Below are 26,701 nucleotides of genomic sequence, written 5' to 3'. Positions count from 1 at the left end.
TTTTTTCCATGTCTATCAGCATCAAATGCTATCCAAACTGCTTCTGTTAAATTACTTTAAAAAAAAAAAAAAGATGAAAGAAAAAAGGGGCCAAAAATAAATTCCATATCTAACAACACAGTTTAAATTAAATTATCTTGTATCTATAGTACAGTATGAATGAAGAACTGTCATTCGTTCTCAGTCAGACATGAGAAGGCACTCTTGTTACCCAGTCCCATGACAGTCTTTGTATTTCTGCCAGGGTTTTGACTTCCACTGCCTCCCAGACTTTGAGAACTGCATAATTAGAAATCATTGTGTTGACAAAGGCACACTCCTCATCAATTAATTTCCACCTTGTAATCTGTAGTTTGGGGACACCATAACAATATATAATTTCAAAATTCTAAACATGGTAAAATTCAGAACTGATTTGTTTTATTATGTAATTTCGGTTTCAGTTACCTTTCATATGCAAAAAATGAAATATATGAAAAATGGGGTTTTCCAGAGTCCATTTTTTCAAATGATGGACTTCAACTTCCTGGAAAATTATTAACAAACTTAATTTTTTTAATAAACTTCTCTCCATTTTCCTTCTCTCCACAATACTTTCACTGTGCAATACTATCTGCATAGCAGGTTGTTGTTTTAATATAATTGTAAAGGAATCACCTGAACTGAACATAAAGGTTGTAAATTCCCCTCCTATATCATGTTCAAGCTTCTGTCAGTTTGGACTAGCTCTGCTGAGCAATGAAATTATAGCAGTAGCTGAACTACAACGTAAGACTGGAAACTACACCTCTGTTTTGAATGAAAATTTGTTCTGTTGATCTGCTCTCAGAATACTCAGAAGTTATTTTTGGGGAGTTAGTTTTGGTTTTAAGATGAGTTATAGCTTACGCTAATATAGTCAGTGAAGTGGCAAGCAAATTCCTAAATACTCTGGAAAGCTAATCAGTGTACTATCTGCACACGTTTATGCAGTGTTTCCAATAACGCATCTCCATCAGAAGACTAAATTTTTCTAAAGGAGCTTTGTTTATCACTTAGTGTCTATTTCTGAAGGATGATGAGATCTTCCAAGCTCCATTAGCTCTTCCAAAACTAACTTATTAAAAAAGATAGTTATAGTTTCATGGCATTTCCTTCACTGCTCCAAATTTAGCAAAAGAATGCGTGTTAGTATTTCTACATCAGATAATTTAGCATGCCCATGCTCGTTGTCTTGTTCTCTCTCTCTGTCTGTGTCAAATGATGGCCATAAAATTTACATATTTCAAATTCATATTCTGCCTCAAAATTCCAGAGCAGGAGAATAAACAGAAAACTAATTCAAATCATAGAATCATTTAGGTTGGAAAACACCTTTAAGATCATCAAGTCCAACCTTTAACACAGGGCTGCTGAGTCCACCACTAAACCCTGTTGCTAAAGCACCACATCTACGTGGTTTTTAAATACCCCCGGGGATGGTGATTCCACCACTCCCTGCCAGTGTCCAGTTGTTGTGTCCAGTGTATTTCAGTTTGTTTCAATAGTTTCAGAAAATTAATATCACTGCCCGGATTGTTACTGCAATTTGACCGATTTGAACTTCTGTCCAAATACACAGCAGACTAAAAATACCGCTTTTCCACAACATATTTGAGGATTTACTCTTTCCAAACCTGATCATATGCAAAGGAAATACTTAATCTTTTCTTTTTCTGGATATAAAAATGTATTTTTGAGATAAGCAAAAGGCTCCTTATACTCAAGTAATGTAAGATTTTGTTCTACTTGAGACTTGAAAGATGGAACTGAATAGCTAAATCTGGTGGAACTCAGTAGAAATGTAGGCACAAACATTGAAGAATAACTGGTGAATTTTCATATAGATTTCATTCTGATTTTTAATGTGATTAAGACAAATTTTTAGCCTCAAATTTAAATGATTGAGATTTAAACCTGATGTGGTTTTTTTAACTTTTTTTACTTCTTCCTTTTTTTACTACTTCCCAGAAGTATTACCTTAGATTATACTGTCTTTTTTCCATGTTTTTTAATTTGGTTTTGACACTTTTTCTGTCAGATCAATTTACTGTTGTACTTTGCCTTGTTTTGAGAATGCAATTGTAAAGATGTTTTAGTTTCTCAGATTGATTTTGTATGGAATAACCCCTAAATATATGTGGCACCTTCTACGAAAGAAGCAGAAAAGGCAAATTCAAATGTTTTGATGCAGTTGCATGAAAATCAGCTGTGCTTTTTTGGCACAGCTGAATACACAAAGAGGGTTGTTCAACTTGTAATTTTAGTCTCTCATTTGAGACACTTTGCAACAAAAATGTTGCATAGTCAAAAAATAATTTTGTTTTGTGTACTGTCTCATAGTCAAAGAGCTTCCCTTTTGACACAGTGTATGCTGTAGTGCAGAGGGAAGGACTTAATCAAAAGAAAGTTATGCAGTTTGCATTGTTGTGCAGTAAACTTCCCACTGAAGATATATTTTAATCCAATGTTTTACTGCTTTTTTTTAGAAAGCTTTTTGTGGCTTTATGTGTTATCCTTTTTGAGCAATACACAGAGAGCTCAGAGAGCTCAGGGTCTGAGGTAGAAAGGAGACTGAATTGCTTTCCCATCAAGGGACCCCCAGGTCCTGGAGTAGGAATTCAGCTGTAAAGGAAATTAGAGGGCTGCTACATGAACACTTTCCTTGTAGCCTCTGATAGTCTATGTTACTGTGTTCTGAATCACTGTCCCCAGGTCCATTAGTCTGGGGTTTTTCAAGAGAATATAATTAATTGTTTATCTTCCCCTCTTAAATGAAAGGATGAAAATGTAGGAGACTAAGATCTCCCAAAATGCAGAGATGTTTTATATTAAGAAAGTAGATCATGGGTTCAGAAGAGGTCTGTGGTTGCTTTTTGAGGCAGTACTGACCAGAACTTGTTCTCCTCTTAACTCCCAGTTGTCGTCATCTCATAGCTGTTTTTTGTTGTTGTTGTTGTTGCCACAGGACGGCACATATGGTATGGATTGTGCTGAACGCTGTGACTGCAGCCACGCAGACGGTTGTCATCCCACCACGGGTTACTGTCGCTGTCTACCAGGATGGTCAGGTACAAAAGAGACCGTCATGAAGGACAAAGAGAGTTTCCATTGTGGTGGTACTTGGTGTTGACTTTCAGTTTTGTGCTTAGAAGAGCATGTGGGGTTGAGGAGAGTATGTGGGGTTGGAAAGAGAAAAGGTCCAGTTCTGTGGCTGCTGTGTCCCTTCTGTGAGTCACAACTGTGGAAACTTTGTGAAGCATGGGATGTGCAGAAAACTGGGAACAGAAGGGGAAATCTTAAAACTTGGGTGCCTCCATAATACGATTCCTTGTGAAAGTGGCAAATAACTGTAAATATTCAAGGCTGTGCTGGCAGCTTTGGTAGGTAAAGCACCACATCCAAGCACTCAGAAAACTTTGCCTTAGGCAGCCATAAAGAGGGTAAGTCATGCAGAAGCTCTGCTGCCATTTGAGTTTCTCAAACTTTTGAAGAAAATAAGTTTATCTGCACATACTTTTTTCTGTATGAAAATTGTTGCACTTTTTTCACAAAATTTCTCCAGCATTTTCAATCTTGTTTTAAGAAATATATCTTTTTAATTATTCATCAAACTTTGTGTTTGACTGTTGTTGCACTCTTGTTTATGGAAAACAAGTTTTTTTGAAAACGTGATAAAACTATGACAAAGGGCAAGCTATCTTTTATCTCTGGAATGTAGTTTTAGTTCTCATGTAGATTTCTAAGCTCTAAGTGTAGGGAAGACTGTTCCATCTTCAATACAGTTTAATTAGCACTATAAGTTTGCATCTCAGAGTGTTTTGGACTTGGTGTCTCACTGTGGTACTGTAGTGTTGCAAGGGTCAGATTACATGTTGCCTGTCTGTATGGACTCCTTCCATTTAATAATTAGAATTAGCATGAAAAACATGCCTTTAATGAACAAAGCATGTTTCTGTTGTGAAAAGAAAGGATTATTTCTTTCTTGAGATTTCAGATATAACAGTATTATTTATTATCCATTCACTCATTTATAAATTAGTATTTTTCCTAATTGACTTGTACAGGTTCATGATGTATTATATATATTTTTTTTTCTCTGGTGCTTCCATATGAAGTAGGTGGAGGTGAGCAGACAATCTGCAGCAAGTCATTTATTTGACAAGTTTAGCAAATCATTGTGCTCACAAAAGTTTGTGTAGAGCTTGTGACTCCCCCAGATCCAGTCTTTACTGAGTTTTTTCACCAACTTAGATTTTTATGTGCTTTTATTTTCTAGCTCTGGAGATGGATCACAGGCATTTTGTTCAAAGTAGGTAATACTCTATGTCTGCAGTTCAGGTTGATTAGTTGCAGTTGTTTACAGCTTACCTAGTATTTTTTCTACTTTTCTGTTCTGAACATGACTTTTATGATTATTGAGAGATAGGAAGTGGAAGTCTGTAGGGGATAACAGACATGGGCAGGAAGAGCTCCTGCTTTGCTTTGAAAGACCAAGCCATTTATTATTTGTGCAAATTGTCCGTATGTTAGGCTTCTGCCAAGTTCTTTGAGTGAGCCCCTCTCACTGCTGAGTCTCCCTACTGTCATCTTTTCAGTGTGAAAGATGGAAGCTTCCAGAGCTAGCACTCACCTAGCTGAGCCAGGAGTTTGCTGATTTCATTCTGTTCCCCCAGGCTGCAGTGTGACTTACCATCAGCCACTGAGATACCTCTGGGAAATGACTGCCACAAGCGTGGAAAAATAATAAAAATTAATTGAGCCAATTATGAAAAAATACTACTAGCATTATGCGATCTATTACTGTTTTGTGAGACACTAATCTGTGATTATGCTGTTATGATGTTAATGGCCTTTGATGACTGTTCTTACTTTCAGGTAGCTTCAGGTAATTGTGAATGTGTGTGTTTGGGCACACTTTGTCAAACTTATATTTGGATCTGCTCAAAATACAATTTCTTAAATTTTTAAATTTATTAAGCAAATAGCCATATTAAAAAAACATGTGAACGGGTGCTGATCTTGAGCAACCATGGTGTAGGGAGTAGAGCCGTTCAAAAGTTCCAGATGTACTGCTCAAACTACAGCTTGTGAGTTTTCTAAAATCAAGGGAAATCATGAGAAACCAAAAGTACATTAATGAATGAAACCAGATTAAAATAGGTAGTTTTGAAAGGCCATACTAAAGATCTAGCAACTTTTCATGACAGATTATAAAAATTACATAGCCAGTGTGATAAAACTAGCCTGGGACATGACAAAGCCTTCAAGAACAGCATGAAGCTTGATTGTGCTTGAGCTCAGGTATTGAGAAGGAGACAATATTTTTGCCTTTAGTGAAATCTGATTTCATGTTCATATTTGGAAAGGAAAAAGATTTCACCAGAAAGATAAAATTGAGCATCTGTCCCTGGATGATGTCATTACAACAGTGTGTGTAACAGACTAGTTTCAACATGTTGGTGATGTCCAGACACACAACAGAACATAAATGGCATAGTTTGCTTTATACTCAGTGTCTGAAAAAATCCTCCTCCTACACTTCACATGTTAGAGCAATGCCTATGAGGAATCTGGTCTTTGTGTAGATACTTATATTTAGAATGATTAAAAAAATGGAAAGAATACTTTAGAAGCAGGTTCCCAAATAGCTGTACTGTAATGTTACATTGCAGAGATAGCATTAGATTGTAGGATTAAGAAGGGAGGTTGTATACATATTTGCATGCATAATAGGTGGACAAGCAGATGGAGGATTTGTGAAAACATACAAAGGTACTAAAATGCAACAAATTATATTAGAACAGCTTAGATTTTTTCTGTTAAATTTGTTGAAGTAACCATCAGACTTACTAGTTCTTGGTGCTTAGTATTACTTACCAAAAAAAAAGAGAGAGAGAGGGAGCAATTTATTTTGGATCAGTCTAATACTTATCTAACCCAAATGAAGGATTTAGTTGTTTAATAACCATTGGGAGGGTAGTATTAAAAAGTAAATACATTCGAGGAAGCTTAAAAATGTGAACTTGTGAGTCTTTTTTTCTTTTCCAACAAGAATAAATTGATGGATCCAAAGTAAAGTTCCCCAAATGTTTTGATGCTCCCAAATTTATCTGACGTTTCCAGACAAATACTTTAAATGTAGTATTTTTCTCAGCCTTGTGAACAGAGCAGTTGTCTACATGTTCCCCAGGGAGTTTCATCAGAGGGAGTAGTTCGTATAACTTTGCAGAAATAAATAAAGAGTGGAAGATTTTTCCCTTGCTGGATGACATAGTTGTACCATAATGCTGGGGAACAGGAAACATGCTGGCCGGGGGGGTGGGGGTGGTGGTGTCACTGGCCCCGTACAGTGCATGCTCCCTTGGGTAGTGAGGGAACTATGAGCTGCTGAAGTGGGCACAAGTGCTGTTGTCATGTACTGAAGGGCAGCCTGGTTAACATGCTACTGTGTTTTAGTCTCAAAATACAGCTGCAGCTGACATTGGGTCAACAATAAGATATTATATAGTTTAGGGTTTTAATGTAGGGGTTTTGTTTTGTTTTGTTTTTAACGTGCCCAATGTATTATCTTTTACTCTGTAAGTCCTAGTTATGAATGAAAATGTAAGTTCAGTTATTAACTATTGCATTGTCATGACCTGTTACAAAAGTCACAAAATAATTAAAAATGGTTTTAATGAGGTTCTGTTTTAATTCATATTTTCTTTTTTTAATTTAAATTCTGTTTCGTAGGATTATACTTAGATTTTTCATCTTAAAAGTGACTTTGTTTATAGGACTCCTGTTAGAAATCCTACCTGCTCTGTAGTGTACACCAAGTGCTCCCTATACAGCAGCTTAATTCTGCATAGAAAAGCAAGAGTTAAGGGTGATGTTTTTTTCCTGGCAATCTGACCATTCCATCATGTTCCAGGAGCCACATGACAGGATGGCACAAAAGAGAAACATCTGCCCACGCAGAGGATGATGTCTGCCCCAAACGCTCTCATCCCTTGACATTTTCACTGTATCTTATAAATAACTTTTCTTCATTGGAAGGGAGTGCAATAACTAGACAGTGGAAAAAAGTAAGAACCATTAAAATAGAAAGCAGAAGAAAGGTGCAGAAAATGTACTCTCCTAGTAGGTGATGATAATTAATTCTCCTAATGATTTATACCAAAAGTTTGTTAACTTCCATTAAAGAGCCACCTCTACTGCTTCTTTCAGTGACCACAACCCAGCAAGCACCACAGTAACTGTTCATTTCATCCCTTAATCTTATCTGTTCTGCAAGCAGCTGTCAAAATACGATTTTTCCAAATTACCTAAAAGATTAGAGAATTCATATTCTTGCAAACTGAGATTTCACATTAAAGCATTGTAAAAAGGGCAGAGGTTTTTCTTCAGAGTTTGTTTATTACTGTATTATGGTAATGTGGGTGTTAGGATAACACATCACTTTTGTGCTTTCTTGAGTGCGGTTCTGCTGGACCTTTCTGTTTGTGAAGAAATGTCCTGTCATACTGATACAACATTTGTTATTTTTAAAATCAATTTAAAGGTTATGCAGTGCCAGGGATTATGAAATACCACTAGTCTGCTATCTGTACCAAAACAATAGCGTTGGTTTTTGGAAAAGACAGATGCAGTAATATCAGCCTACATTTTACCAGCATGCATAGTATTCATCCATATGCTACAGCAGATAGGGTGTTGGTGACTTTTTGCTGTGCCGGACACCTGCTGACACTAGTCAGATTGCCCATCACCAGATGTGTTGTTTCTGTGAGGAAGTGCTGTGTCTTTCCATGTGCTCCTGACATTATTTCTAAGAGGCACATTTGTTGCTGGATTATAACAGGGAGAACTGTCATCTGACACCTGCCCTGCTGATGCAAATAACCAGGTCCCCTGGGAAGTGTCAACTAGAACTCTCCCTTGCTCCTTAGCTTTTAATGTGTGCGTATATTTTCCCCCTGCTACATAGAAGAAAAAAGGCATAAAAGTACTGTCAATGATCTTCCTCATCTTAAGACTGCGAAACGAGCCGCTGCTGGAGTGGCGTGCATGGTGCTGGCACGCCAATGCACCCAAGCTGAGAACCTCCTGCAAGAACATGGGCTACCTCCACCTTGTCCAATTTCCCCATGGCTCCTGAAGCACAAGGTCCCATTGTGATGGATATGCAGTGTACTGCAAAATGATATCATATGTGGGCACTGTGTCGTGATAAGCAGTATTATTTACTTACCAATCTTAGGAAGATGAATTCTTCAATAAGAGGTTTGGCCTGCCCCTATGTCTGGACTTCACCGTGTCTGTATCTTTATTGCCTGTGTGTTGTGGTGGTCCTTTATGTGGAAGATATACCACCCTTTTAGAAGAAGAACTTTAAATCAGTAGATTAAGTAAATTTATTTTCTGCCTATCAAGAAGATAAGAAAAGGAGAAGTAGTACTTTCTTGTGGCTACCTAAAAGAAGTAAATGAAAAGCAGAGCACCACTGGAGTGGATAACAGTATGTAGCAACAGTATGGCCTTCAGAAGGATACCAGGGATATCTCAAAAGTGATCCTGCCACTAAAATTTGCAGATGCTGATTTTTGTCCTCAAATTCTGATACAGGGCTGGTTTTTTTGACAAGCTTTTGCAGCTGGCTTCCTACCAAAACTCATGGGCACAAACTCTCCTGCTGCTGCAGTGAAGAAGCAGCGGTCTGAATTCCTAGAGAAAAATCTTTGATACGTTCAATTAGCTCCTTACTTTGAGTCTTCTGGATATCTTCAGTTAGGGAGCAGCGTACTTCTCTTCCCTTAAAGACAATAAGAGTACTTCTGAATAGTGCCTATGAAGTTTTCACCTCTTCTCTGTGCTCTTTCTCCCCTTTCTTTAGGCTGCTCATCCATCATTTGACAGAGAAGTAGGGAAGCAATTCTCACAGTGAGTCTCAGCGTCCTTGAACAGTAATGATCAAGTGTTTGTTTCTCTCAAATATGAAGGTTGAGATCTTGGACCATGATGGAAATGTATCATTAGCTTTAATGACACCAACATTTCCCCCAGTTTTGAGGACTTGATCCTTGTCTGGTTTAAGCTGTTGTATGCTCTATTTAGCTCTGACATATAGGAAGTATACCAATATACAAAGAGGTTTTAATTCTATGAGACTATACTGGAAAGTTCCATGAGTCATGGAGATAGGTTGTATAGCAAATACATATTCTATATGAAAAAAATAGGTTTTTTTTAAAGTTTTGATAACTTTTAATCAGATTAATGGACTCCTAAGATGGAAAATTGCACTTAGTCCAGTAATAAATTTGCCTGGGAAGATTGTAAGAAATAATTGGTAGATTTTTTCCCCTTTGAGTGCTAAAACAAATTAGCTCTCTGTTGATCTGACTTGGCTGGACCATGGAGTCTCAACTTAAAAGTATAGCATAGGGAGTATCTAAACACTCTGCTAGCATGGGCAGAAACACTGGTATCTCTAAATAATTATTTACTTCATTCATGCAATTACAAATGCTGGTGGAATGCTGATTTAGATGTGAGGCCCCCAGCATAAAGCACTGGGCATTAAATGCATGAGCATTTCTTCAGAGCAGCTTAGCTGAAGTTTATCATGACCATTCAGCTATTGCCTAGCAACTCGTGAAGGCCATCAAAGAGCTCTTTGTCCATAGCTCTGGCGAAAACATTTCCTCACAGATATCCTTATCAGTATCAAAATCAATGTGAAAACTTACAAAAAACAATTTTATTGCATAAAAGATTAATATTCACTTGAAATTGTGGCAATCGTAAGCCAGTACACTGTTGATACGACTGTTGTAAAAGCTAAGCCTAATCTTGCTTTGTAAGTTCTAGTAAAAATGTTTCTTTTTCCTCACTAATTTCTAGTTTTTCTACAAAAAGTAGCTTGCTTTGCTGAAATTTCATATGAAACATCAGTCTGAAAATGTCTTTTTATTTTTTAGTCATTTTAATATTTCTAAATTTTCTCAAAAATAAACATTTGATTTTTACAGCTATAAGATGTGAAACTCAGTTTCTCATTTTTAAGTGCCTTGTGAACTTACCTAACAGTGAGTGAATGAGACTTTAAACTACTTTTATAAGTAGAGATGCAATAAATCATTAAATTAGTGTTTCTGCATTGCTACATTCATTCTTGACACACAAAGGAGTGAAATTGGTTTTGCTTATGATTAATAATGACTATGTAATAAAATTCCTTTTACAGTGAGACAGAAGTAATGTTCAGCACTCTCTCAATATATTGTCATAATTATTATTCAGTGGTATTTAGGATACGCTGTTTCTTGGCTAAGTAGAGGGATATTCTTCACCTGACTGCCTCCTCATAAGGGGTGGAAGTGGGAAAGAAAAGCTAATTTTTTCCGTTACCCTAATGGATCATTTTCCCTGATGTGCACTGGAGGAACTTCTTCCTTTTTTAATGGTAGTTGTTGGCTTTTTTAAGTATCATGACTCTATGCAGCACAGGGCCCCTTGTCTTTTACATCCCAGTGTACCCAGTATCACCCTTTGACACCATGCTGTCATAAAGCATCCTCTGTGCACAGATCAAGATAATATAATTGAGCCTGGTGTTATTGTATGTCACTGGTCTACATAATCTCAGATAATGCACTATGGTAACTCTTGGCAACCGCTGACTTGTTAATAGTGACCATTGTGTACCGAACACCACTGAAACCCATTAAGACTCCGTGAAACATGTCTTTTCTCTAGCAGGGTTCACTGAATGAAGCTATGTATGATATGACAGATAACATGTGAAGAGAATGTCAGGCTTAATGCTGAAATGCTCTGCATGTGTCTGCTTGTGCTTTCACAGACTTACAAACCTGAGTTCTCAAATTTGGGAACCTCAAGCAGAGCAGTCTTATGCAGCTGAAATAAGTGGTCTTGTTTCAAAAAAAATATGCTGTGGTCTCATCCTGCTCATGTACATCAGCATCTCTCAAAATCAAACCACTCTCTTTTATCTATTTATCCACAAATAGGTAGTTAATGAAAAAATTGACCCAGGCTACTGAGAAGCAAGTCTACACTGCCTCTCAAATGTAGATAAAGATAGGAGAATGACATTGCCAATGCAGGCAATAAAGAAAAAGTAAGAATATAAGAAGCCTTTCATTTTCTGACAGTTTGTTTTAGGTCAGTATTAATCAATGATCATTGAACAATTGGGGCTTTTAGGTGCCCCATGTACTGTCTGCTGCTAGTTAGCATCTAGATTCTGAAAGACAAGTGTTTTCTTTCTTGCTGGCATTAGTTGGTGCAGTCTGCTGAAACATATTTGATTATTCTATCTGTTGATTGTCTTGCAGAGAAACAAACATTGTGAGAGTCTGGAGTTTTACCTTTCCTCTGATTAGAGAGTTAGTCTTTGAATATACACAGATTTACAAAGCACAGGCTGTGGTGGTTGAGGAGTCAATCACCTCTGAGTCTGGTCTATCAGTAAACAGTGTAATTATTTTTCAGTATTGTGAAGAACAGTAAGTTTTGTTCTTCAAAGTTAAAAAGATTATTTTCTTGTCACACGTGAAACTGTTTTACTTTTTTAGGACTCTGGCAACTAGTAAGCCTGTGTCATATTTTGCTGGAAATACTTACAAAGCAAGACATGCTTGTGGTTGGATTCAGTCCACTTTTCCCGTAGCAAAGGGCTTCATTCAGTAGAGGCACTACCATAATACTTAATTGTTAATGCAAAGTACTGTAGACACAATATGGTCTGAGTTCCACAGTGGTGCCTGCTGGCATTTAACATGCAGCATGCTATTTAAAAGCAGATAGTGGAAAAAACAAACAGGAAAGTTATAATTAATGTTGCTGCATTGCAAAGAAAAACAACATCCCATGATTGGATGATTAAAATTAGTGGTTTGTATTGTGATTTATGCACAGGGTTCAGGTTGTGGCCTCTGTAATCAATTTTATGCCAAAATGGTTAGACAAAGCACTGACTGACCAGCATCCTTAACACTGTTGCAGCTAAGCATTTTGGAATGCTCACATGGTGTGTTTGGAAACCTTTTGTGTGCTCTACATTTTTCCATTTGGTATGAGACTGAGCAGTAATCAGCTCACCACTAATTAGAAATCATTCCATGTCCTGTGCCCCATTATTACAGAAAATTATGTCAGACCTTAAGAATTTTTACATTCAGAAGGAAAAGTTTCTGCAATACCTTTTGTCATGCATTTCTCCAACATAAAATTTGAAAATAAGCTTTTGCTCTTTTGAAACAGCCGTTATGGAGAAGGCAAAAGCCATTATTTTGCTGCATTTAAATTAATTTCTTCTTTCAGTTCTCTCTATTGATACCAGCAGTGAAAGTGAGAGGAATAAAAGACCTTTTTAAAATTTTGTATGTGTAAAGGACTTGGAAAATTATGGAACTCTTTATGCTATTGAGAGGTTTGCATTCATCTTTGGAGATCTTAAAATATCGGCAGGCAGGAAGCCTGGAGGTAGCATCCCATGGAGCTCTTATCTTCCATGTAAATCTGCAGAAGTGCTTCCCTACTACAGAGCTCAGGATCAGCCTTCATGTACATATCGTTAAAACTAGAATACAAAAGAAATTCACTGTTTTGGGGGGAAGGCAGGAACAGAGATGCAAGTTTACCATGTTCTTGTTCTATGTTCCAGATATTAGTGATACTTTCATAAACAGGTTTTGTGAGCTGTGTTTTAAAATGGGTCCTCTGAGGACCTCTGAGGACCAACGGTTTAACCTAACTATGCATAAGAGTTCTTTGCAAAGGCTGACAGTTTTGTTTATTTATGTTGCAGGCATCCACTGTGACAGCGTGTGTGCTGAGGGACAGTGGGGTCCAAATTGCTCATTGTCTTGTTACTGCAAAAATGGAGCATCCTGCTCTCCAGATGATGGAATCTGTGAGTGTGCACCAGGATACAGAGGCACCACTTGTCAGAGAAGTAAGAACAAGATAAATGCTTTAAAATCTCTTGATTTTTTAATGCATTGAATCATTGATTGATCGTTGAATACATATGATCTAACACCATGATGCTTTGTTAATTGTAGTATGAAGTACTATGAAACACTCCTTGGTTGAACGTTTTGTCAAAATGTGTGAATATACAGAAGTGAGTTGTTATCTGGAATTAGTAGATGTTTCCAGCTAGTAGTGCTCTTCTTGTCATGGTACAACTTTACATTTTTTCACTGTCTGTGCCATGACATTATTGTGCACGTGACTTTCTAAGAAATGAATTTAGTAGGGGATTCCATTCTAAAGGAAAGCATTTCCAAATGTGATTGATGAACATGAATTTTGTAATACGTATTTTGGTAGGCAAATAAAACATGCATGAGTTTTAGAAGCTAGAATCCTTAGCTGCCTGTTGTCCGGTAGCAATCATTGGCTTAATTACTACTTTTTTAGCACTTACTTTGAAGCAGCAAAGAGTGGCTAGTGGGATCAGGCCTGTTGTAGTTCAGCCCCATCTGGCAACTGAGCACCATGTGGCCACTCGCTCGCTCCCCCTCCTGTGGGATGGGGTTAGAAGTGGAAGGGTAAAAGTGAGAAAACTCATGGGTTGAGATGGAGACAGCTTAATAAGTAAAGCAAAAGCCACATGCACAAGCAAAACAAAACAAGGAATTCATTCACCACTTCCATCGGCAGGCAGGTGTTCAGCCATCTCCAGGAGAACAGGGCTCCGTCACGTCTAACAGTGACTTGGGAAGACAAACACTATCACTCTGAATGTCCCTCCCTCTCTTCCTTCTTCTTCCCCCAACTGTGTATGCTGATTGTGGTGTCATACAGTATGGACTATCAGTTGGGGTCAGCTGTCCCGGCTGTGTCCCCTCCCAGGTTCCTGTGCACCCCCAGCCCGCTCGCTGGTGGGGTGGGGCGAGGGGCAGAAAAGGCCCTGACTCTGTGTAAGCGCTGCTCAGCAGTGACTGAACATCCCTGTGTTAGCAGCACGTTTCCAGCACAAATCCGAAACATAGCCCCATACCAGCTTCCATGAAGAGAACCAGTACAGGGCCTCACAGTCAGTAGAAGATATCATAGGTAGCCATAGCTGCATTTGAAAAATTTGTCTCTCTAAAGTTTAAATGTCACAAGAAGAGTTACAGATGAACTGAGGCAAATCATACCAGAAACAGGGAGGCAAAAATAGGATGATGTGCAAAATATCTAGCCTCCCAAGAAGATTTGTCTGAGTTCACCAGCAGTCTAGCCATCTTCAGCTTGAGTTGTTCAAGCTGTGAGGGAAAGGTGTTCAGAGAAGAGAAATGTGAGTCCTCTGCCCTTGGAGGGTAGCCCTGTTTTCAGAAGTGTCCCAGAAGCCAGGTACAAAAGCAGGTGGAGTAGGGCCAAGCAGAGATGCTACTACATCCTCCAAGAGGCTTAAAAGGCAGGAGATGACATGAAATGATTACTAGAAGGTAGGAGAACCAGAGGAGGGCAAAGTCCTAACAGTCTGGGAACAGCAAGATTTCAAGCTGAAGAATGTGATTGCCTATGGCACTACTAAATCCCACATTAGTATGGCATTAGTGTTCCTTAAGCATTTCTAACTAAGTGCAGTAATTATTCTCACTATCTCATCTCTAAAGGCCTTGCAGTTAATCAGTTAATCCAAAGGCAGACTAAGTGTAACACTACATGTAAAAATGTTCCCTATGTTTTGGAACTGTGCCTATAACCTGGAGAAGAGGCTTCCAGTCCAGTGGCTCTCAGTGCCCCTCTCTGATGCACAGTCTGGAGGCCAAGAAGACAAAGGTCACACGAATAATTTGGATCCCAGTCAGAAAGTGCCTTTCAGTAAACAGGAAGACCTTTTGGCACTGTTTCACTTGGAAAAGTTAATCTCTCTAGAGATTTGGCCACATAACTCGTATCAAGCGTGTAATTAAAAGTCTGAATCTTGAATGAAATTAAAATATTGAAAAGATTCCGAGTTAGTTTTTGTCAGTGTTAATTGCTGCTGTGCAACAGGTATTTCTCTTGGTGCATTACCTAATATTCTAACGTATCAGGAAATAAATGCCAAAAGAGCAAGAGATTTTATGTTACAGCATTCCCCCCCCTTTTTTTTTTAAGAAACTAGGGACTTTAGCATAAGTATTAAGTGGACAACTCTGCATTTCTTGTCTCAGGTTCTCTAAATATTAGGTGATGCATAGATGTCTGTATCATGTAATGAGTACGGTGAATACCTAAACAAAAGGATGACTAGAAAACATTTACGTTCTTGTCTGTGAAGTAATGGCTATTTGTATTCCAAGTCGGGAAGCACATAAGAAGTCAAAGTCTAAGATTACTCATCCACAGATAAAACTATTCACTCTGGGGTTTTTAATTACTTTTCTTCAAATATGCTTTAAAATATGTTCATATTGTAGAGGACATATAATGTATAGCCAAATATGTATAATATATGAAGTATATATGCATTTCAAACATAACCCAAGTACAGTGTGGTCTCACAAGTAATAGAATGTCAACTAAGTCATTACTAACCAGAATATATTAAACCCTTGAGGAAAACAAGCGGATCTCCTTTCATGAGTGTAAAGCATTGAATTGTATTAATAATGACAATCACTACTGGAAGAAAAAAAAAAAAAGAAAGAAAACAGAGCTAATTCAACATCAGGAACAAGTGCACTGAAGAGTAGTTCATGGCTGTATAGAAGGTGCAGGAAGCAGTGACAGTTTGTTCTTTCTGATTCCAGTTTGTTCCCCTGGGTTTTATGGACACCGCTGCAGCCAGACGTGCCCCCAGTGTGTACACAGTAGTGGTCCCTGCCACCATATTACCGGCTTATGTGACTGTTTACCTGGATTTACAGGAGCCCTCTGTAATGAAGGTACAAGTTGTAATAAAGACTCTGTGGGATCCAGAGACCAAGCACTGTAATCATTTACATTCCATCACTTGGAAACTATAAAATCAGAAATAATTTCAGGGTTAGTGTGTGCAGTTTATAAATTAGGAATCTTAAGCAGGTTTAAGTTGCTTAAACATCTGATCCTTAAGTATGAAACCCACTGTATTCTTATTTGTATGATTTGTATAATGAATGTGTATAATGGGCTTACCAGAATTTATAATGCCTTACTTTATACTAAGCAATATGCTTCTTGATCCAAACATCAGTTGCTTTCTCTTGAAATAAAGAAAATACAATCTTCTTCTGATTGCTAAGGAATTCTAATTCTGACAATATGTTCTTAGTGTGTCCCAGTGGCAGATTTGGCAAGAACTGCATTGGAATATGCACCTGCACCAATAATGGAACGTGTAATCCTATTGATAGATCCTGTCAGTGCTACCCTGGCTGGATCGGTAGTGACTGCTCTCAGCGTAAGTATCCACTTTTTTTATTCATTTTTACAACCATTAATCAGGGTTCAGCTATTTAAATTCTCTACCTTTTGGTAAAGAAACATTAAGTCAGAAATGAGGACCTTATGGTATGTAATGAAGAGTTCCTAGAAGGGATCAATTCCCAGTCTTCCACTGTCCAAAGAGGAGTTGTAGAGAAGCTGGGTCAGACTTGTTTCAGAAATGCACTGTGAAAAGACAAGAGGCAATGCGCACAGGTTGCAGCAAGAGTGACTTTTACTAGAGAAAAGAAAAATAAAATTACTGTGAAAGTGGTCAAGCATAGCAACTGTCCAGAGTGTCTCTGAAGTCTCCAGCCTGGAAAAGGCTGTGAAATTATTGTCATTGAAGATCCTTTGAGTAGGATGCTGAACTAAGTGATGCTAGAGGTCTCTTCCAACATGAAAAAGTCTGTGAGTTGATGAATCTTGCATTGCAAAGAGGGTTCTTGATCTGTTGTTTGCTTGTGTGTAATTATTTAGTTTTATCACACTAGTGTTGTGAATGTACCAGGGCTTCAGGACAGTCATGAATAACAAAGGTATTATTTTACAAATCAGGAGCTGAGGCACTGAAATACAGGGGATTTTTTTCTTACTACAATTGCATAGAGAGCAACTGGCAAGGCTCAGAACAAAGCCAAGATTTTCTCAGATGCAAGTTAGTGCTTTGGCTGCAAGACCATCCTTATTCTTGTTAAACATTTGAACATTTTGTTAAGAAATTTTTCACTATAACTTTTTTTAAGTGCTTACAACTTTTTGGTGGATATTTCTCTTTTTTTCTTTTATAAATGTTTCACAATGCACATTTTTAGTGTCATTCTACCTCACTGAGTATTGTTTTGGTACAATAAACTCAGTGAAGACTTTGTTACAGACTTAAAAATGGGAAGGGCTAGGCCCTGATTTTATTATGTTTCATAGAGTTATTTTAGTAAATAATAAGGCTTTCTCCAGATGCCTTGCTGGGTCTATGCAAATTACCAATGACAGGAAAGAAATATCTGAAGCAAAATTCTCACAAACAGCATATCCAATTCCATAAGGTACCAGAATCTGCACAGTCTGAAACACATACATGCCAAAATTTTAGTCAACCCATTTTTATGAATAAAAGAAGCTATACCAGACCTTGATATGTCAGAAATTTAAAGACATTGTGCTGGGGTTTCCAGGGAGGTGCATTTCCTAATAACATGCCTCATTGGTTTATATCATTTATGGTTTGACTGGTCCAGGTTAGCTGGCTCTGTACCAGTGCAATGTGACATCTGGTCAATTTGGAAAAAAACCCTTTGCTGGCTAAATTCTGTGAAGTGATTAGCATGCACAATTCAATATGATACCAAAATAAATCTTGGGCCTATTCCTCTGGACGGCAGTAGCAACAAAGGTCCCTGTTTTTATGGTAAAATAAGTAGGTACTTGGGAGAGTAGCAGAATAGGGGTATTTAGGAGGAGGAGGGACTTACTCACTGAATCAATAACAAGAGAATGGTGCCAGCAATATGAATGGAAGCGTCTATTGAGGCTGTGCTCATGAACCGTAACAGAGGAAGTTTATTTGCTTTGTATAAAGGCCTTTCGTTCACATGGAAAATAATGATTCCATTAATTTCTTTTTGGAACTAGTGACCTTTTTGAAACTTCTAACCTTTCATCTATATGTAATTTACATTCCTTCTTAGTTGGCCACTAATTTCAAATACAAAACAATAATAAAAATCATTATAACACACAATTGAAGTGGAAACAACAAACTTGGTATACTTTTTTTTCAATACAACATAGTATATTTCCTAATGAAGTACAATCTGGGCAAAGATAACACTTTGCAAAAATACAGCTCACACATAGATGAATCTTTATGGAAACATTTAAAGGATTCAAGAATTTTTATTGCTCTCAGACAGGTCTCTGGACAACCAAATTAGTACACAACAACAAGGAGGTATCAACCTTCTTAAACTTACACAGGAATAAAGCCAAGGCTTCTGTGTCTGACCTGTTTCTTCTCTCCTGTGAAATACTTGTGTTGTACTTCCACAAAACTATTTTTAAATTATGCATCTCTTTACTAAAAAGACAAACAAAACTTAAGGATGTGAATCCTAATCAGTAGAAAGGGGCTATTCTTAGAGTCCCCTCTGCATTTAGTGATATTCTGACATGAAGAAAATTATCTTTTGCTGTCTCTGAATACTAATTAGCATTTTGGAACCACTTCACTATTGTAATGGCAGCACATAATATCAAATTCATTCAGCATGACATTTTTCAAAGCAGTTAGTAAAATTCTATTTCATAACATGTTGACATGATTGTGAGTGAAAAAAATCTCCACTTTATAGATAATTACTTGGTTTTTAGAAATATTGTATTGATTAATGGACCTTCAGAAGCAACTGACTTAACTTGATTAAGGTATAGTCCTGATTATATGCACCATGTATAGGCAATTTTGTAGAATCTAACAGTGGAAGTAAAAGAAGTAAGCTTAGTATTGGTTCTAAAGCTGTAGGCTATAGCATGTGTTTCAGCCTTCTCTGTTCTCTTTCAGTTTTGAGGCTTAGAAGGCTTATCCCTTGACTGTGCTCAACTGACCTGTTTGCAGATTAAAAAATAAATTAGGAAAGGAAACCTACATGGCTTCTCTATGAGAAAGCTACTGTGAATGTCCCAGTTACTCAGTATCAAGTATTATCACTGGTTTCTTTCACACATTGGATCTTTTCGAGAACTTTATCTAGAGTAAAATGATCTTTTAGTTAAAGAAAAATACCTGTGGCTATTTGCTCAAAATGGAGTAGCCCAACAAATGTGTTCAAAAGAAAAGCAACAAACCCCAAATGAAGCAGTGCTGCTATGTGAATGTAAGCAGTTCTATTCATGGGTATCAAGGATCTTTGTCATTTGTGGTTAATTAATTGCTCTGGGTTGTTTTAGCTTGCCCACCTTCCCACTGGGGACCAAACTGCATCCATACATGCAACTGCCATAATGGAGCTTACTGCAGTGCCTATGATGGGGAGTGCAAATGTACCCCAGGATGGACTGGCCTTTACTGTACACAAAGTAAGTGACTTTTGTTATCCGTTCTTGGTCTACAAATCCGTGACAGAATTTTCCTTCAGTTTTTTTCATACTTTATTCACTGATGCTGCTGAACCTTTTTTGATTGTGAAGTTGCCTTTTTTGATTGTGAACATTAACTCCATAGCTGCAGGGGAGGCCCCTGTGTAAACCTGGCAGAGTGCGTACCACTACATTTGGGCTCCTCTTAAGCCATCCTTCAGAGGAAGACAACTTTTGGCTGGAGCTGTGCATCCCTGTGGATAGAGTGTCGTGTGCACATGCAGAATGAATGACTGACATTCAGATGTTACCACTGCAGATGGGCAGCTATGACTGTAGTCCATAGTGTAGATGGTGCCAGCTTTGCAGGCATTCCCCACGGGGTGGAATGATGGTAGCATCTAATTACATTTCTCTCCAAAACCTCCCCAAGAAGTATTCCAGCAGCAAGAACCCAACAACCAAGACTGTCAGATAACACAGAGCTGACTGAAGCCATGAGAATAGCTTCTAGCTTAGCTGTGGTTGTGGTCTACTGAGGCACAGTCCCTGAGTCACTGCTAAGTGATTGTACAGTACATCTCATATCTGTAATTGCTGCCTCCCAGGGGCAACTGTAACAACAGCTTTAGCTTTGCTGCAATTCATATGCTGATACAGAAGGTATTTTATTTGGAACTTAGAAACTTCACCTCACTAGACTGTAATGTTATAATTTATTTTGCAATTTTCCCCATGTAATTAATGTATTAATAATGGTTTTTTTCCAGGAGCTTTTCATTAAAATAAAAGCACAAGCTGTACAGTGACTGGGTGTAGGTGTATGGCACTTACTATATGCTGGGTAAGAGTTCATGCAAAGTTTGAGAAATAAATATTTGTTAGATAGATATTGATAAAGTTGGCTTCTTATCTTTATTATATTACAGTTTCAGTTTGGTTTATCTTCAGTCCAGGCACCCCCACTGTTTGTAATCTGGGCACAATCACTGTCTTTGAACTCAAGAAAAATAAGACTGCTAACTGTGTTTTGCATTCAGAGTATAAATACAAGTTTTTCATAAAAACAGAACTCTTGTTTTTCAACTGAATAATGTCAGTGGCAGGAAATAACAGGTATATTATAAGGCCATATGGATGCAGCTCTGGAAGACATTTACTATACTGATTCAGCTGTCAGCTATCATGGTTATTTTGCTTCCTGCTGGTGAATAATGATCTCTTTGCAGTGATACGTCTTCTTCATACTGAAATGGTATCTTTGTGAGGAGCTGAGATACAATATGGTTTGGGCTTTTTGTTTTGGTTTGTTTTGGGGTGGTTTTTGGTTTGTTTGGTTTTTTTTGTTTTTGTTTTTATTTTGTTTTTATTTTTATTTATTTTATGTTTCAACATCAACTGTCCAGAAAATATGTCCAAAGGTTCATTAATCACTGAACAGACTCCCTGCTCTGGTTCACAAACTGCCCTCTTTCTTCTCCTTCAAATATCTTCTTAAACCCATTTCTTCAAGGAGCACCTCTTGCTGCATTCTTCTGAACATCTGCTGTCTGCACAATTCCCCAACCTCTTTTTCATGTAGCATTTGCCTAATGTGTATTTTAAACCACTTGAAATAGGGTAGGTCTTGGATCTATTGTGTTTATAGAATGCCATGTTGAGTAGCAGGGCTACAGAAATGACTTCTCGGTAACATACTTAACCAGAATATTTGCATTTTATTTCTAGAGTGGTTGTTTCACTCGTTTTCTCCTCTCCCTCCTTGTATTGCAGGGTGCCCCCTAGGTTTTTACGGGAAGGACTGTGCATTGGTATGCCAGTGTCAGAACGGAGCGGACTGTGACCACATCAGTGGGCAGTGCACTTGCCGCACAGGGTTCATGGGGAAGCACTGTGAGCAGAGTGAGTAGGGATGGGAATTGTTTGTGCCTGATAGCAAATACTAAACCCTGAGCTGACCCTCTGTTGTTTTGGCCAGTGTTGTGATACAGCACTTCGGCTTCAGTGGGAATTTTGATGCCAAAATAGTTTCAGGAGTTGGACCTAGGCTTTTTCCAAACATAAAAGCCCACAGAAGTAGTTATTAAGACTGATTATGATTCTGATGGCTGTTTACTTCAATTTATAAGTACACATAAGAGTCATTTGTATTATGTTCTGGGTTTTTTTTTAAACTAAAGAAAACCCCAACAACTTAGACATGTAAAAGCGACAAATTAATCCAAGTAACTATCATTAGCATAAACCACAACTAAAACTGATAGTTAGGAAACTAAAGATAACAAGTACCACATCAATCCTCGTGGATAAAATTAATCTCTGCAATTTGGTTTTACAATACAATTGCATTATAAAAACATATTAAATGGAATTTTGTTTTCATATGTGTATCATTCTTTATCCAAGAAAATCAAGAATAACATCACTGACATCAGTGGTGGTATAACATTGTATAACATTGAAAGAATAATCTGTCTCATAAGCACAGAACTCAGTCCAGCTTTTGCTAACATCACAGAGTGGTGCTCCCACACCTCATCCATTATAGTGCAGTGCAAAGCAATCCATTCAGCGCACTACTGTGAAGGTTTAAACCTATCCTTGTGTCATGCAAAGGCCTTTGCTTTTGATGTGTGTAGGACACTATGAATTACCTGTAACTGGAACTGATTTAGCAGCACCTGGATCTGAAGGGCTGTGCAGTAGCCAAGATAGCATGTGCCACACCTGGCAGCACTGTAACAAAAGGGAGGGGAGGTTACCATCCTTACAGACACTTTATTTCCCCGGCATTGGGTCTAACCCCAGCTGCAACAGGAAATATGTTCAGGCTAATCAATAAATAATAAAAATTTTAAAAAAATAATAAATCCACTAAAAATTTGGAAGTGGATTTTATTTTCTAAGACAAATATAGTTACAACAAAATCTGAATGGTTTAGAGGAATATATTTATTTCAATGAAATAATAGCTGATAATATGTAATTATTACCTATTTATAGTTTCTTATTCCACTCCAATGATTTCAGTGTTTCACTTCAAAAGAGCAATAATGTTTGGGAAAAGATAAACTTCTAAAGATCCTCTCTTGATGTCATGATATCAAAAAACAATTTTGAATACTTTGGCAAATCTAACTTTATGATTATGTTTTATAGAATTTATATCTTATACCATAATTTGATAATGATTTAGTAATATTTAACAAATGTTTTGGTATTAGTGAATTGAACGTCAGTTTTAAAAAGTGACTTGTCATTCCAACTGAGATTTCAAAATGTCAAAATATATTATGGGGTGATGGTTTTTGCCCAGCCGTTGACTTCAGTAGTTATAAACTTGTTTTATTGAATGTAACCAAAAGGAGAAAGTATATAAGCATGAAATTCCACTTGAGTCTCAATTTATCAAGACTGCAAGAACATTTCTCTGGCATCTATTGTGTTACATTATCTTGCAAATTATTATAAATTAGGAATACATTAAAGATGAGTTAGCTTCTTAAAAAAACACAAACAAACAACAAAACCAAGGTAGTATAGTTATAAAACTCCTGAGAGATATCAGAAAATTGAGTCTCAGAAGGTGAAGAAATGCCACACTTCCTCAAACCATGAGAACAATAATGTAACAAGCCACCCAGTAACAGAAGCAGCAGTATAAAAGAAAGAATTTTTATCAGTGTAGGATAATTCTTTACCATGCTAATTACATGATGTAAGAGACACTTTGATCAGTAATTAATTATTGTATTCAAACCATTCTGGGAGAGAAAAAATCATGCAAAACTCTTCCAGTTATCTAATTCTTCATAGTTTAGCATTAGTCTCCTGTAAGTAGTTTCTTAATGTATAGATTACATATCAAAGTATGCTATAAGCAGCCTAGGACCAGTTTTATTTTTATGTAAATGAGTGGTGAATATAAGACTCGTTGTTATGGCACTTAATCTCTTGCTCTGTTACTACATCAGCACAACTGTCATATGACATAACACCGTCCACATGTCTAGCTGTACTCATACGATTACGTGGTTTAGAGCTGACATTCTTGTGTAGAACTGGTACTTTGTTCACATTTTGACCATTTCTTCACTGTCTTCTACGCTTTTAATCTTTGTTGTTTCGATTTTCCCCCTAATTTCACTGTCTTAGTGGCAGCAACTTTGCAGGTAAAGGAAAATCACTTCTGATTACTATTTCCTTCTCCTTTTCCTTCTCCTTTTCCTGCTCCTACAAGCACACACATACATACATAGACACACACACACAGATAAGATACCCTCTTAAGAAAATCTTTTCCATAGAGGTCTATCTCTAATAACACATTGCCATCTGCTGGCCCTGTACAGAAACGTATGGGGTTAGAAACAAATGCTACCTCGTAGGGTGCTGTAGATCTGTAACACCAAAAGATTCAAGAAATATTGACTATGTCTGATTTTTATTCACACTTATTTTGTGCAGAATGTCCTCAAGGTACATATGGGTATGGATGCCGGCAGATATGTGACTGTCTGAACAACTCAACCTGTGATCACATCACGGGAACATGTTACTGCAGCCCAGGCTGGAAAGGGGCTAGGTGTGACCAAGGTAAACCCTAGATGCAATGAAATTATTGTAAATTAAATCGATCTGATAAGGCATGTGTGTTTAAATAGTCCATGCTATTAAATTATAAATGTTCTATAGATTTTGTAAATATTAGATGCCTCAGTGATAGGTTATTGGAATGAAGCACTCGAATGTAGGTTGCATGAAATGTTTTAGTGCTGTGCTGTCCAAACCTGCTGATAAGAGCGTGTGTTGTACCTGCTCTGTGCTTTTGAGTAGGGAATATTCTTTACATTTTAAACTCTATGAAAATATCTCTTTCTATGAAGAAGATGAGTGCTTTTCCTTAAGGCTAGGATTGTCTTCACACTGGTTTCTGACATAGTTCCATTTTGGCATTAAAAATTGAGTTAAATTAGGAGAAAGATTTAGAAGTGAAATATTTTCTTCAGCCTTTGACACGTAAGTCTCTGAATTTCTGCCACATATTTTCATTTCTTCTTGTATTTCAGCTGGTGTAATTATAGTGGGAAACTTGAACAGTTTAAGCCGTACCAGTACTGCCATCCCTGCTGATTCTTACCAGATAGGGGCTATAGCAGGCATCATCATTCTTGTCCTGGTTGTGCTTTTCCTGCTAGTGCTGTTCATCATTTACAGACATAAGCAGAAAGGAAAAGAAACAAATATGCCCGCAGTGACCTATACCCCTGCTATGAGGGTCATCAATGCAGATTATACCATTTCAGGTAAGCTATATTTAGAACAGGTTTTTTTTCTCTATCTCTCTCTTTTTTTTTTTTTTTTTTTTTTTTTTGTGCTGTTTTAGCTAAGCTCTGAAGGGGTTCAGATCTGCCCCTAACAGGGCTTGAATATGCATGTTTCACCTTTTTGTATTAGCGAGGACTGCTGTGAACAGGACATACTCGATTTCAAAAAGGGTGTCTACAGTTTTGCCTTGGAAGCCTTCCTGGAAAGAGAGGCAGGGAAGCATTGCCCTCTTTAGGAAGCGGAAGACTAATATAGTGCCTTCAACTGCTTTTCACAGGAAAGAAGCCCCTGAGATCAAACTGACAGTGGTGCTGGTAAACTGGGACATGAGACCAGTGGGATGTGATGGTAGACCTGTGTGCTTACCTTTCAGCTATCAGAGACAGTTTATCTGAGTTCAGAAAGATGCTGCCCCTATATCTGTAGCTGCTTAGTTTGTTCTGCATCATAGTCTTTTAATCTCTGCTTTTGAAACTGTGAAGGTGGCTTACCCTGGTAAAATGTGTTACTTATAAGGAACAAGTGACCAGATACCTCACTTTATTACGTAACATTTTGCATCCTCAAATGTTTTTCTGCATGAAACAGTAGAACTATGGGCATTTCTATTCCTTTGTGCCTGTTTTTAAACAGAATTGAAAAGTGTGGTGAAATATGGTTCCTACCGAGACTTTAAATTTAATGCCAACAGCTTGAATACCGAAAGACTGCTTTAGCTGTAGAAAATCAGGATTTTACACTAGCTGTGGCAAGATTCTGTAGACAGGCAGATTGCAGAGTAGCTCAAGTTTGAAACGAAGGGAAGGAGCAATGCTTCTGAAACAAAGCAGGCGCTTTCGACCTATGAAAGTGAATTTGAGTTGGGATGCAATGGGTACGTGAAACTTCAGGCAATACTGTGTTTTTTGCACACAGGTATTAAGAAAAGCAGCAGCCAACAGAAACAGTTTTCAGAGTCAAGGAAGATGTGTCAGCAAAGGTGGTGATGCTCTTGAAGCACTAAAAAATACTGCTGTGAACTCGATGGTAAAAGTGTATATCATTAGGACAATGCTATGACTACAGAGGCAAAAGAGAGCAAGACATCGCAGCAGAAAGAGAAGTTAGCAAGTAACACTTGTGAGCGCACTTTGCTGAAAGCAAGAGCATGACTAGTCAGTTTCTGCACTGTATCTCTAATTTCTTTCAGTGAGTCCAAGATTTTTAGATTTTTTTTTCAAGAAACTAATTCAGATTCTGAAATCAGTGCAGCACTGCCAAAAACGTCTTAAGAAAGAAATGGCACGTTATTTTTAGTTGTTCATTTTCCTTTCTTCTTCTTTTCAGAAACCATCCCTCACGGTAATGGAGGAAATGCTAACAGTCACTATTTCTCTAACCCTAGTTATCATACTCTAACTCAATGCACTACCCCCCCCCATGTCAACAACATGGACAGACTGACCCTGGCAAAGGTAAAGCATAAAAATCTGGATGCTTCTGAGTAAACCAGCCTTTGGTTTATTTTACATTTTTCCCTAATTTTTCATATTTGGTTTATTTTTGCTTTCCCTGATTATAACATGGAAATTCAGCAAATTCCCATTGGTTTTAATTTCTATTACCTGTCTTTCTTTGAAACAGGCAAAAAACAATCAGCTATTTGTGAACCTTAAAAATGTGGAACCTGGAAAACGAGGCACCGTCATGGACTACACAGGAACACTGCCTGCAGACTGGAAACATGGTGGCTACCTCAATGAGCTTGGTAAGGAAAAAAAACAACAGAGGAGGAGAATGTGGGTATGATTCGTTGTGCTTGCAGTGGGCTGGAAGGCAGGGTTGTTTTCCTGGTTCTTTGCTCAAGGTAATGCCAGGCATCTCAGACTGTGTGTGAGGT

At 37.7% G+C, this 26,701-nt stretch overlaps 1 protein-coding gene across 2 annotated transcripts in view; it reads left to right on the top strand.

Moving 5' to 3' along the window:
- The window catches only part of MEGF10 (multiple EGF like domains 10), a 110,028-nt gene that overhangs the window by 69,553 nt on the left and 13,774 nt on the right, over window positions 1–26,701 (top strand). For both annotated transcript variants that reach the window (XM_055699722.1, XM_005437055.3), the window contains exons 13-22: window positions 2,987–3,089; window positions 12,839–12,985; window positions 15,765–15,899; window positions 16,268–16,396; window positions 19,366–19,494; window positions 21,268–21,396; window positions 23,962–24,090; window positions 24,564–24,800; window positions 26,149–26,276; window positions 26,446–26,569. In XM_055699722.1, coding sequence (XP_055555697.1) covers window positions 2,987–3,089; window positions 12,839–12,985; window positions 15,765–15,899; window positions 16,268–16,396; window positions 19,366–19,494; window positions 21,268–21,396; window positions 23,962–24,090; window positions 24,564–24,800; window positions 26,149–26,276; window positions 26,446–26,569 — 1,390 coding nt within the window. The remainder of the gene's footprint in view (window positions 1–2,986; window positions 3,090–12,838; window positions 12,986–15,764; window positions 15,900–16,267; window positions 16,397–19,365; window positions 19,495–21,267; window positions 21,397–23,961; window positions 24,091–24,563; window positions 24,801–26,148; window positions 26,277–26,445; window positions 26,570–26,701) is intronic.

This window comes from Falco cherrug, chromosome Z (assembly GCF_023634085.1).
Source record: "Falco cherrug isolate bFalChe1 chromosome Z, bFalChe1.pri, whole genome shotgun sequence".
In the NCBI taxonomy this organism is placed as follows: Eukaryota; Metazoa; Chordata; class Aves; order Falconiformes; family Falconidae; genus Falco; species Falco cherrug.
This window is presented reverse-complemented; position numbering and strand designations above follow the sequence as displayed.